This window comes from Protopterus annectens, chromosome 7.part0 (genome assembly GCF_019279795.1).
Source record: "Protopterus annectens isolate FY-2018-M chromosome 7.part0, PAN1.0, whole genome shotgun sequence".
Taxonomy (NCBI): Eukaryota; Metazoa; Chordata; order Ceratodontiformes; family Protopteridae; genus Protopterus; species Protopterus annectens.
In genome coordinates this window covers 1,139,623,905-1,139,638,046 of record NC_056739.1, presented here as the reverse complement: position 1 = coordinate 1,139,638,046, position 14,142 = coordinate 1,139,623,905, and the positions used below count along the sequence as shown (strand labels likewise).

At 39.0% G+C, this 14,142-nt stretch overlaps 1 protein-coding gene across 1 annotated transcript in view; it reads left to right on the top strand.

Annotated features, from left to right (window-relative positions):
- The window catches only part of BLM (BLM RecQ like helicase), a 1,689,823-nt gene that overhangs the window by 1,170,449 nt on the left and 505,232 nt on the right, over positions 1 to 14,142 (top strand). The window contains exon 20 of the mRNA XM_044077719.1: positions 10,004 to 10,203. Coding sequence (XP_043933654.1) covers positions 10,004 to 10,203 — 200 coding nt within the window. The remainder of the gene's footprint in view (positions 1 to 10,003; positions 10,204 to 14,142) is intronic.

The window sequence follows — 14,142 nt, the reverse complement described above, 5'->3', positions numbered from 1 at the left end:
ACAAAAAACAAAAACTTTTTAAAATCACTACATTGTGTACTGTGCAAATAAAGTGCATTATGCAAGTCTTTCTTTTTGATTGACCTTAAATGTTCAGAAATCCGGTCTCGAAGCCTCCTAATAGTTTTGCCTACATAGTAGGCATTACAAGAGGAACAGGAGGCTAAATATACAAGGTTTTTGGTACAACAATTACACTGTCCAGGACATTTGATGGTGTATTTATACCCCTCTACACACACATATGAACCTTCGTTCACAAACCTACACCATCTACAAAATCCACACTTTTTCATACTCGACCTGTAATTTTTTGTTTTGTTCTTTTCTAAGATTCCTTTCAGATTCTCCCCTCTACTATACACAATATTAGGTCCTTTACCCAGAATCTTTTTGACCTCTTCACTTAGGGAGAAATTCCATACTCCCTTAATCATTTCAAAAAACACAGGTGTCATCCCATTGTATTTTAGCACTAAACGTAAACCTTCAACCTTTTCGTCCTTCTTACCATCCTCCACTTCTCTTAATGTTACTCCACCCAATAAAATCGGGGCATATCTACCTCTTCTTTCTCTATTTACATCTCTTTTTACACTAAGTAACAGCTTTAAAGGGTATCCAAGGTCAAGAAACATTCCAATCAGTTTGAACATTTCGTCCTTAAAATCTCTATCTTGACTAACTAACCTAGACGTTCTGACCATTTGAGCCTTGATTAACCCCTTACGTTGGTGAAATGGATGGTAACTGTTGAAGTGTAAAAGGGAGTTGGAATAATTTTCCTTCCTATAAATATTACTTGTAAAACCCCCTTCACTTTTACAAATCAACACATCTAAGTAACAGATGCTGTCCTTTTTCCAGTTGAATGTAAATTTCAAAAAGTTTGTTGTTCTTCCCAAAAAATCCACAAATTCAGTTGCTGAATCCTGGTCACCCTTCCACAATATCAATATATCGTCCAAAAACCTATTGTACATAAGTATTTTCTCCATGTATTTACTAGATGTGAAAATGTGTTCCCTCTCCCAGGTCAATAACACTGCATTCGCGAACAAGGGGGCACATTTCGAGGCTGGTTTTCCATACCTAAAAAACTGTTTGGACTATGCACACATTCGTTAAAATCGTTTAAATCTTCCTCACCAACAACATTGCCCTCGATGTCATTGACAGCCTCATATCTCCTATATTTAATCCCAGGCGGATATGCACATTTGTATTTGTAATCTAAAATATCCCTTTCAAGTTTCCTTTCTTTAGTTTCAGAATTTTTTAAGACAAAAACTTCTATACTTTTAATCACCCTATCAAAATTGCTTTTGTATTGCTCAAACAGTAAATCTGTAGTAATACTCACATACATCTGCCTTATTTCATCCTTAATTTCATTCATTTTAATGTCATTATTTCTGATAATTATGTCCAGCATATCCAAACCTGTTTTATTAAACAGGTCTACAAGTTCTGTAAACGCTGCCGACCCTTCTTCAATTCCCATGGGTCTTTTCCAAATCCGAAGACCCTTCGGTACCTGGTTTAAATCTCTGGATTTTAACAGAAACTTCGTATCTAACTGAATTGCACGATATTTCTTACAAAGTTTTTCATAGTTCGTAATCTGCTCCCTTACACTGGGTTTCGCAAACATTCTCTTGTTGTTGGTGTTAATGTCGCGTATTGACGGCTCGTCAAACCAGGAAGTGATGTCAAAACCTCCGTTCGGCTCAATCCCATTCGGGTCCGCAAACGCTCCTTCTTGCAAATTGTTCCTACCGTGGGATCCAGCCGCGTTTGCATACGTTACTGTCCTGGACTGTTGCCCACACGGAATTGTCCCCACTGGTGAATGCAAGGTGAAACAACGTACCTCCGAATCGGTCGGGCTCACCAGTTCGTTAACACCATCTCCTCTAGTCTCTCCATTAGCGTTGTTCACCGCATTTAGCGAATCAGCATCATAAGCTTTGATCAGCTTATTCACGACGACAGCCAGCTCCTTCAAAATCGCCTGCATGATAAATCCACCAAACGCTGACCACAGCAACTGTCCCAGTGGTTTGCAAAGTTGAAAAGGAAAAATGTAACACCCACCAGGGCAGAATCGAATAAAAAACTTTCAATCACCACAAAGTCCAGCAGCCGTACCACAAAGGTGAATTCACAACAGGATTTTATTGGAACAGGCAGACAGTTGCAAACTGGTACAGACTAAGCACAGTAGGATGCTTTCGCCAAACAGTTAGGCTTCTTCAGAGTCGTAACAAAGAACTAACATCCACATACATTTTAAATACCATACTCAATGCTACTATTGGTTGAACCAAACACCTCCCCCCCACATTAAAAAATAAAACTTCTCAATCAGTTACTTTTTGATAATTGTTAAACTTACTTACTACGCAACAGGGGAACAAATGGGGGGGAATTACAAGAAAACTACAAAACGAATGGAAGAACCAACAGGAGGGGGAGGTATTAATATGTGGGAACAGTTTGTTGGATGAAACTTTTGATGGCAATGAAAATATTTGTAATGAAAGTTTTTCTAGGGGAAACATTTGTGAGTTTGTTAATAATGATGGGATCAATATGGATGTAAGTGTTGACTATGTTAATGAGAAAAGTTTTTTACACAACGACAACATTACGATACCTTTTGAAAACATGGATGAGATAATTTATGTATACAATGAGAATAATACGATTTCTCCGTGCTGTAGTTTAGAAGGAACACATGAGAAATGTATTCAAGAAAGTTGTACTGTGCCAGAAGTCTATGATAATTATGAATTTGTTATCAAAGAAGGAAAAAATTTTAAAGTTTATCGGAAAAATGGTTATTGCATCTATAACTACACAGACTTAAACATTAATAACGAGTATTTTGAATTATTTGCAAAAGGGGTCAAATTTGTCCCTATGTTTAAACCTGATATAGTTAAAACATTGGTGGAATTAAAAATGTTTACTAGGCAGATGCATTTAAAAATGTTCTTTGCCGGGGGAAGAAGAGTGAAATAACAAATATGAACAATCCCACCTCGGTTACTAGTTTTAAAAGGAAAAGTGCATTTATGCCTCCGTTACATACAGAAGTTACAGGTTTTGAAAGAATAGTGGAGGCCCAATTGAGGGAGATGTTAAAGAATTTTCAGGTGTTTGATGATAATTTAACAATGAAAGAAAGAGACTTATTAGACTCCCTGAAAAAATCTGGTATGTACAGATTTATGAAGCCCGACAAGGGAGGGGGTACAGTGATTATGACAAACACTGATTACATTTCTGATATAACAGCGTTACTAAATAGAGATGAAACGTACAAGGTAGTGTCAAGAAGTGAAATAAATAGGGCTTATTTGAAAATTGACGTTTTTTTATATGACGCTTTTTCTCAAGGTTCAATTAATGAAAGTGAATATGACTTTCTATCAGTTAAATTTCCAAAAATACCGACATTATTAGGTATTCCAAAGACACACAAGGGTGCTGATAGATTGGAATATAGGCCTATTGTAACTGCAAAAGGATCTAAAGCTGAACCCATAGCTGCATTTGTTGATATTTCACTTAAACCTATGTTTGATGATGTTGAACATATAATAAAAGACTCTTGGCATTGTTTAAAAAGGTTTAAAGATGTAGGAAACATAGAGGGGGACTTTGGGTTCCTGACAATTGACGTGGTTGACCTGTTCTCGGTCATTCCACAGGAGGAGGGCCTAGAGCTGTTTTTTGAAGCCATGGTTAAGAGTGGCCTGTTTAATGGACAAAAAATGAACTTCCTTTTAGACCTGATGGAAGTAGTGTTAAAAAATAATTTTTTGGCATTCGAAGGTGATCTTTTCCAGCAGGTCCTAGGAGTAGCAATGGGGGCGAAATGTGCCCCCTTGTTCGCGAATGCAGTTTATTTGACCTGGGAGAGGGAACACATTTTCACATCTAGTAAATACATGGAGAAAATACTTATGTACAATAGGTTTTTGGACGATATATTGATATTGTGGAAGGGTGACCAGGATTCAGCAACTGAATTTGTGGATTTTTTGGGAAGAACAACAAACTTTTTGAATTTTACATTCAACTGGAAAAAGGACAGCATCTGTTACTTAGATGTGTTGATTTGTAAAAGTGAAGGGGGTTTTACAAGTAATATTTATAGGAAGGAAAATTATTCCAACTCCCTTTTACACTTCAACAGTTACCATCCATTTCACCAACGTAAGGGGTTAATCAAGGCTCAAATGGTCAGAACGTCTAGGTTAGTTAGTCAAGATAGAGATTTTAAGGACGAAATGTTCAAACTGATTGGAATGTTTCTTGACCGTGGATACCCTTTAAAGCTGTTACTTAGTGTAAAAAGAGATGTAAATAGAGAAAGAAGAGGTAGATATGCCCCGATTTTATTGGGTGGAGTAACATTAAGAGAAGTGGAGGATGGTAAGAAGGACGAAAAGGTTGAAGGTTTACGTTTAGTGCTAAAATACAATGGGATGACACCTGTGTTTTTTGAAATGATTAAGGGGGAGTATGGAATTTCTCCCTAAGTGAAGAGGTCAAAAAGATTCTGGGTAAAGGACCTAATATTGTGTATAGTAGAGGGGAGAATCTGAAAGGAATCTTAGAAAAGAACAAAACAAAAAATTACAGGTCGAGTATGAAAAAGTGTGGATTTTGTAGATGGTGTAGGTTTGTGAACGAAGGTTCATATGTGTGTGTAGAGGGGTATAAATACACCATCAAATGTCCTGGACAGTGTAATTGTTGTACCAAAAACCTTGTATATTTAGCCTCCTGTTCCTCTTGTAATGCCTACTATGTAGGCAAAACTATTAGGAGGCTTCGAGACCGGATTTCTGAACATTTAAGGTCAATCAAAAAGAAAGACTTGCATAATGCACTTTATTTGCACAGTACACAATGTAGTGATTTTAAAAAGTTTTTGTTTTTTTGTTATAGGTCGTGTAATTGATTGTGGTGAAGGTGGAGATGTGGTCAGTAGGGTGGGGGCTTTAGAGACAGAATGGCAAATTAGATTAGATGCCTGTAGACCCCCAGGGTTAAATGACCACATCTCTATTAAACCTATTTTAAAACTTAGATCCCAACAGATATAACAAACAAATAGAGTTTTTATTGAATTTATTTTTATTATTGTGAGGTAAATGTAATTTATTGTTATATGTAGTTGTTAATGTATTTATATAAATTAGAATAAAATATAAATAACTTTTGAGGAGTTTTTAAATAAATTATTTATGTATGTAAAAGTTTAACAATTATCAAAAAGTAACTGATTGAGAAGTTTTATTTTTTAATGTGGGGGGGAGGTGTTTGGTTCAACCAATAGTAGCATTGAGTATGGTATTTAAAATGTATGTGGATGTTAGTTCTTTGTTACGACTCTGAAGAAGCCTAACTGTTTGGCGAAAGCATCCTACTGTGCTTAGTCTGTACCAGTTTGCAACTGTCTGCCTGTTCCAATAAAATCCTGTTGTGAATTCACCTTTGTGGTACGGCTGCTGGACTTTGTGGTGATTGAAAGTTTTTTATTCGATTCTGCCCTGGTGGGTGTTACATTTTTCCTTTTTAATATATATATAAAATGGTGTACATGTATATGGTCGACCAGGTATGGCCCAAAGGAGTGTGGCAACATCACAAAAATGAGATTGTAAATGTTGCGAATTGCAAAATCTTGTCCCCTGTTAGCACTCATTTTAGGGTGGGGTATAGAGCTGTCGGAAATGTTAAATTCTGTGTTTTTACAACAGTCCGACATTACAGGATTTGTGGAGAAAAATCTGTAATATGTATGGTTGAGCAATGTGCGCTCAACCATATGAATATAAACATATATATATATATATATATATATATATATATATATATATATATAAATAAAATGTGTGTGTGTGTGCGCAGCATAAATTTGATCAGAAAAATGTCATCTGCATGTGGGGCAAATGCACGGCTCAACAAATGTAGGATCCAAAGCAAAAAACAGAGCCAGCATACAGTGTTCCAAGATTTATTGTAATGAGAGTTAAATCATTACAAAAGTAAAAAACGCAGCATAAAAACACACAGGTATAAGAGAGTGTGTATTTATACATATGTAATTTGTTAGTTTGCCACTGCTATCTGCCAGTCATCAGCCCCCTCCTGTTAAACTGGCCTATTTGTTCCACATAACTGGTGATGAGGATTGACTGGGACGAGCCATCACTGAGGCAGACGTCAGGGGTAGTTTGTGCCTTTTTGTATTTTTGCAGTCCTAGAACCCCGAGGTATACTCTGGTAAGTTCAAAGTAGGGGAAGGTACAGTGGACGGACTGTGCAGTATGTCCCCTCACTTCCACCAAGGGACATTCCCCTCAAGCTGTTGTATTCCTGCTCCCAAAGCAGTGAATGCAGTTTCCCCAGTCTGCACAGTTTTTAGCAGGGTAATCATACATACTACCAACATGAAAAATTCTTCTAAATAAAATTTAAAGGTCATGTTATTCTACCCCAAACATGAACACCCAGAGATTCCTTAACTTTGCCAGTGCATTTGGATTAGCTGGTTGACACCCCTACGAGAGGTGAAAATATCCTGGACCTGGTACTCACCAGCATGAGTAGCCACTGTAGCACCCCTGCAGTGTCATCCTCCTTGGTAAGGTCCAACTATAAAGCGATCACTTTCGAAGTCACCATCTTCCCTGACCCCCTCAGACAGGGTCAAACAAAAAAAAAAAAAAAAACTTTTCCAAAGCTTGACTACAATCTCCTGAGAGCAGGTATAAGCAGCTTCACAGCCACAGTCCATTCAGTTGGAACTAGCACTAATCTCCAAGCCTACACCAAAAAACTATATGAGCACCTACTTAGTTGTATGGACTCTGCAATATCTGACAGGACCAAATCATCTTCCTCATGGAAGAGCAAACCTGTCTGGTGGACAGCAACAATAAACTATTTCTATAATGAAAGGAAAAAAATTGCTGCCCGGGATCTAGGAGGAGCAAGAACCAAGTTGGAAGTAAGCTCTCCTTTGAACAAGCAAATAAGGTCACTGGTGCCTCTAAAGCTAATTTTGAGTCCAAATTGGCCACATCCACTAAGAACAATCACAAGGCCTTCTTCGCATACATCCAGAATTTCAAAGGTAATACCCAAATCTGCTCTGAAGTGGTGGTCAATAAAACCACATACACAAATGCCGTAGATATAGTCAACCTGCTGGCAGACAGGTTCCATGAAAATTTCACTACTCTGTCCCCCCATCAGTAAACCAGGACATCCCCAGCAGCTGCCCCCTTCCCTCGTCACTAGGGAGCAGGTCTCTAATGTCCTTTCCAAGACAAAAAATACAGTCTCCATGGGACCTGGCAACATATCTGGCTATAGCCAACATGAACTCTGGCATGAGCTAGCAGCTCCATTAGGCACCCTATTCAACCAAAGCCTGAGCACCGGCTTTGTCCCAGCAGCCCATCAGCCTGATCTGCAAGGCCATGAAATGCATTCTCATGGACCTTATAAACAAGGATATTTGCAATCTCCAAACGCTTCACCCCACACAGTTTGGTTTAGTCAAAGGGAGATTATGCGTGTTAAACTTGGTCCCCTTCTCCGAAACAGTCACCAAAGCCATGGATGAGGACAAGACAGTGCACACCACCTATCTTGACCTAGCCAAAGCCTTCAACACTATTCCCCACTCGGGCATAATAAACTCTCCCAGCTAGGCATTAATCTATATGTTACCAGATGGGTAGCTAACTGGCTCACTGATAGAACCCACTCAGTCAAAATAGGGGAAGCCACCTCTAGTAGTAGACTTGTAACAAGTGATGTACCCCAAGGAATTGGTCTTGGGGCCTCTGTTGTTTAGGATATATTTTCTGAGGTGCAAGCCAAAACCAGTGGTCTGTGGCTGACCAAGTTTGCAGATGACTGCAAGCTGGGCGATGTCTTAAATTCCCCTACTGATGTGAACATCCTCCAAGAGGGCCTTACCCAAAATAGGCTGGTGCCAGAAGCATGGCCTCAAACTCAATGCCAAGAAATGCATCATTATCCCCTTTGGGGAGAATGGGGTCCCCACTAATTATCACATTAACTTTCTAAGCACGCAGTCAGTCGTGAGAGACTTTGACACCCAGGTTGATAGCAACCTGACTGTTGACCACAGTGTTGCATCTATTGTATGGAAGGCTTTTTACATGGCCCACCTCATAAGTAAGGGTATTTCGTCCAGGAACAAGGAGGTCATAACATCCCTGTACTCCCCCATTATCAGACTCGTTATCGAGTACAATGCCCCCTTTGGCATGTACCTAGCCAAGCACATACAGCAGCTGGAGAGACCACAGAGGTTCCTAACAAGGAACATCCAGGGTCTCAAACGCCTGTCCTATGCAGATAGGCTAAAAGCCCTGTCACTCTACTCAGTCTCGTACACACTACTGTGAGATTCTGGCATGCAAGGCCACCTCATACTGAGCCTTGATGGAGTTGCTGCATATCCATAAGTCAAAATCCACTCTAACAACCCACATGCAAGCTCTCAACCTGGTCTTTGACATTAATAGAACTTGTTGGCAGGCTAGATTTGTGTCCCAAATATTCTTCCGTCTGTGGAAGAAACTCCCTCCCCATGTCAAGCAGAGTACCTCTCTAGCCCTCTTTAAGAGGAACCTGGATGAGTGGATGGGAAACAGAAAATGCATCCCTGATATCTTACCTGTGTCCCTGCTGGGTGGGGGAAACAGGTGCTGACTCTGGGAATATGGGCAAAATTCTTGGCTAGGCTTATAAGAGCCTCCAAGCCAATAGCCTAGTAGTATCCTAAGAACCTATGAACCTAAGGAGAGGGTTTCCCAGTGCCAGGGTCACAAATCGATTGCTTGTCACCTGGGATGCATTCAGGACTTCATCCCTCTGTACCACAGCATCTGGCTACAAAGGGTAAATTTTACAAAATCATACCTTAAGGAGTTTCTTGGCTTGTAATTTTAGTGTTGCTGTGTGGCCCCATTGCTTTGTCTCCGTACAGTAGTACACACAGGCATATACATAATGTTTAACAGAAAATACGTTTGGTAACTTTGTGTCGGTTATAACTTTAGAAGTATCTGTTTTTTTTTTTTTAATTGCTGACACACATTGAACCTATAAACCTATTACAGCTGCAAGAAAGATGTGATTAACAGTTAGATGCCCCCTATCTTTTATGTTGATACATTGTTTAATCAGTCTGAGCCTGTAAGGTGGGCATGCATTTGGGTGGGCATTTTTGTATGTTTGTCTAAGATGGTACAGGTCCGGGGGAGCCAATCGGCTTTTGTATCTTAAGCCACCATTCTACTGTATGCAGCAGCTGCTAAATTCCTTCCATTGGACCAGTCAAGTAGCTGTTTAAATGGAAAGTTTGGAGGATTATTTGACAGAATTAATCCCTCTAGTATGAATTTTTTTAGCTAAGTATGTGGAATGATCTAGAAGACTGTTTTTGTCCATCACCCACCCCCAAGTAATAATAAATGCCAACAGTTTAAAGTTATTTCTTCATTGAAGTATCTCTGTTTTGCTGAAATCCTTGAATAAAACTCTGTATTGGGTAACAGCCTTGCTTTGCCTTCAGGATTACTGCATTCATTTGCTGTTCTGATCTGAATCAGTGTAACTAGAAGGTAACTCTAGAAGTTATTCAGGTGTGTTAAGCAAAACTGCTTCAGTTTCACCTTTTTCTAAATTCTTTTTCTTTGTTGCCTTTTGTTGGAAAGTTTTACCATCCTGTCTGCTAAATATGTCCACTTTAACCTTTGCCAATGCACCACATAAAAGGAAGATTGCTATAGGTAGACATCTGACTTTAATAAATATATTCTGGAAGCTTGCTGACATCATTTTAGTTAGTCATGTTTAATTAAAATGTTACCATTTGCTAAGTACAGCTACTTGTGTGCCTGCTTTAATATTGGAAATATTTGTATTTCCTGATTAGGGTGCAAAAATGCCAAGGTACAGTCTGGAATATTTGGCAAGGGTGCAGCATTTTCTCGACACAATGCTGAGAGACTGTTTAGAAAGCTGGTATTGGACAGAGTATTGGAGGAAGAACTTTACATCACAGTAAATGACCAGGCCGTGGCTTATGTAACTCTAGGACACAAAGCTCAAGCAGTACTAAATGGATTTTTACAGGTAATAGTTAAGGATTGTTTAGTAAAGATTTTTAAAGTTCCAGCAGCATGTCATAATACTTAGCCAAAGTGCATTATTTATCAGCATGGACTTTATTCATTGTGTTAATTATTCTTGTTTTGTTTATTCATTTAAATGTGTAATAAATTCTTTCTAAAATTAGGCATGTAACATAATAGGGACTGATGTCAGTATACAGTTTCATGTCTACTTATTCGTAATAGTTTTGCAGAGATAAATGGTCCTGCTTTGCATTTTGTTTGCACTTCAGCTGCTGGTGATCTGCATTCTGGCTGGATCCATCTCAGCAGAGAATCAAGCACAAAGTTATTTTATCAGTTTTTGGTCTTCATCTGATTGCTCTAGTGTTTCCCATCACTGAAGTTGCCATGTTGTCTGGTTCCTTTTCATTCTCAATTTCTCCTCTCTGACGTCATAGATTTACTCTGTATACTGGTGTGTAGGTTTTCTGGAGAACCTTGACAAGAGTGCTGCATGTCTGTAGCTCCAAAGGCGTATCATTTACTGTGATACTAGATGTGCCAGCATCATTTGAAATCTGCTCCTCTTCATCAGTTGTAGATGTACTAATTTCCATCTATAAACTAATGGCTGCCTTGCAGTTCATATGGTTTAGCAATGTTGGGGCTCTCATCTGAAATCATGCTGTTGCATCAGTCCTTTTTCACAGTGTTAAGCCTCTGCATCGAACAGTCTGATGAACCTCAGCACTGTTACCTTTTCTAGGGTGTTTTGGCATGCCACAGTAATCTGTTAAGTGCAGTCTTGCATTCCATTGCACTGATATCTATGCATTCCATAACTCAAATTCAGGAACAGAAAATCTGACTTATTTTGTTTTGTGACACATTGTACAGATAGTGTAAATGTCTGTTAAAAGTGCCTTAAAGTAGAAGCAAGAGCTGTCATTTAACAGCTCCTGGGTTACAGTGATAGACACTCTCCTCACATTCTTCCTGAGTTAAAACTATTAGCCCTTGGACTGAAAAGCTAGTTTATTTCACATTTGCAATTACTGTTAGAGGGAAGAGCTGCTCTGAAAACACAAATCAGAGTAATTCAAGAAAAAAGTGAAAATGAGAATGTTCCAGATGCTGTGCAAGATAATGTGCGACTCTCATTACTGTCATTCTGCTTACGTGGAAGTAAAAAATAATCCTTGTTTAGTATTACTGGTATAAAGGGGGCTTTAACTAGATATGACCACCAAAACCACGTAGTGATTCTGATGCATTAACAGAGAGTTCAATGATATAATAAAATAACTGTGATATAGTGGCAACCATAATTGATTTATTTTTGTTGACTAGGTTAGTCCCAGTTAGGCCAAGGACCACTTTGGAGCGGAGACCTGACGTGGTATTGATACTGGACAGGGTACTAGGGAAGTTCCCCTACTGGACAGGGTACTAGGGAAGTTCCCCTACTCTTTGGAAGAGAGAAGGTGAGAAGCACTCCCTGGAGCTGCTAGGTAGTGCTGGGGGCTGCTACTGCAGTTTCAGCAATTTCAAGATAGAAGAGAGTGCAGCAGAGCTGGAGAGAACAGCATGAGAAAACCTACTGAAAATAGGAGACGAAATAACTTAGTTGGAAAAAGGAGAACTTGAGGCACAAGTACTGGTAGAGTTGATGAAACAGGCAGAGCAAGAGGAAGGAGAGGAAATGAGATGGAGTGGACATGGTGGAGAGAGTTTTACAGGATGAAGAAACTTAGAGGCTGGAAACACTAACAGGTGCTTATAAGGAGAAAACAATGGAGGTATCTATTACTGACATTGTTAGCCATAATCATCATTAGTATTATTCTTACTGCTGTGTTTGTTGTTGAAGCCGTTGAGTATTGCGTACATAGTACCTTTGCTACTGTGCCTTGATTGTGTTTATTCTGCCTTCATGTATTGCTGTATATTAATCTTACTGTTTTCCTGGCATATCGTGTAATGTCTTGTAACAAGAATACTGAAAATACAGGGCATGAAGCCAATACTATTCAAGATGTGCGTGCCTGCTTCATCAAAAAGGTATGCAGCTAAGGTTTATTTTCCTAGTAAGGAGACTTATGGAATGTTCAGAAATAAACATGCAACGTGAGATTGAAACACAGATACTCATCTAAAAGATACTCAGCTAACATCTGCACTGAGCATCTGATTTCAGAACAAACCAAAAAGTACTATCCCAAGTAAAACTTCTGAGCTGGATGCATAAAGCTATACATTATTCCACTCAGACATTAGCGTGTCAAGATGGCAGAAAGGATTGAAAAACTCACTGGATGTAGAAGAAAGTGATGGCTACAATTACTTCTGCATTTTGGTTACGTTAATCAAAGAAATGTTCCGTGGAAAGAAAAAGAGCCAGGGCAAAGGCTGGACTCCATCAGCTGCAGAGACAGAACAAATTCCATACCCTGTTTGGCTGGAAAGTTGTATACTGATTTATTTTGGTCAGACTTTGAGTAGTCAAACTTTGTACTATCATTTGTGTCTTCTTATTCCAGTTCCACTTGTATGGCAGTTTGCTGACAGCTAACAAGCAGACATACACTGAAAGGGCTTTGCTGAGGAGTGATGTAGCCCTTTAAACTCTGGAAAAGGAGACACTCCTTTGTGTGTTGCTAGTTTTGGGACTACATATCCAAAAGTTAGATCCTTTCTCAGTGAGGACAAGTACAGTTTGCCAGACAAGAGCATTTAACTGGGATTACCTGGAACTGATTTGACTTTATACTACAGTAGGAGCCAACACTGAAGTCCAAGGAATCATCAGTTTTAAAGATCTCCCAAAGAGAGAGTTTTTAGAGAATGCATAACTATTTCACAGTGCCTATCGAACAAACTGCTCTAAAGCATTGACTCAACTATTGTTTGGACTAAATGCTGACCACGTATGTTGCATGCCTTACCCTTCTGCCAGAAACTGGTGTAATTTGACATTCTTTTCTGACTTTCATGCTGTAGAGCAAGTTCATATTTATTGATTGATGGTAACTCTAAATTAGGTTAATAATTCATTTTTTGTCTGTTAATAAATTCTATTTTATACAAAAGTTCAACTCTGTGCATATTGGCTGTTTTAATTTTGGCTTAACTGTAACCTGGAACAATAGGCTTTGTAAAGGGGGACAAATAAGTACTGAGCCAGCTTATTCTCACCCCCCAGACTAATGCATTTGTTATAAAGTATTGCATTCCAGCCTAATTGTGCTGACAACATAAACAGGGGCTAGTCTCAGGATGAGCTAATTAAAGCAGCAAGAAAGAACCTTAGGGAGAATATGACTAAAGCTAAAGTTTTGGAAAAATGGAAGTTATTCACCCAGTGTTTGTCATCAGTAGGCCAGGAAATGGTTTATTAATTGGTAATCTGTTAAAAAGGTTTCAACCTGTAATCGACTGTTTTCATGGGGTCTTGTGGTCACAGGCAAATAAGCCCCATTCCCTTTGGAAAGAGTTTAAAGGTTCATAAGCAAGCAAAATCATGCTGTTTAGAAAATTATGCACTGGTTAAAGTGATTTTTGTGAGGTTTTATGTGTCAGATTTGTCTGTTCTTGGATTGAGTATTACCTCTGTGGAGACAGAGGTCACATGTGGTATGAATGTCAAGGCAGGATATAGGAAAATCTGAAATACATGTCGGAGCTCTGACTTTCTTCACTAAAGAAATAAATCCTGCTGTCTCAAAAAGTCATCCTAGCACACAGCAGTGCCACATGCTAAACACCCTGCCCCATGTAAAAAATGCAAAGGAAAGTTCACTAGGTCACAAGTCATTTCTTTGCAGAATGTGGTTCAGAAACAGGGTTAACTATCTAGGGTAGGAAATCGGACTTGGATGGGTTATGCCATCAAAACAGCAAAATGGGGGGCTATGTAACTGATCAACCCTTCAAAAATAAGGGAGGTAAGAGGCTTCCT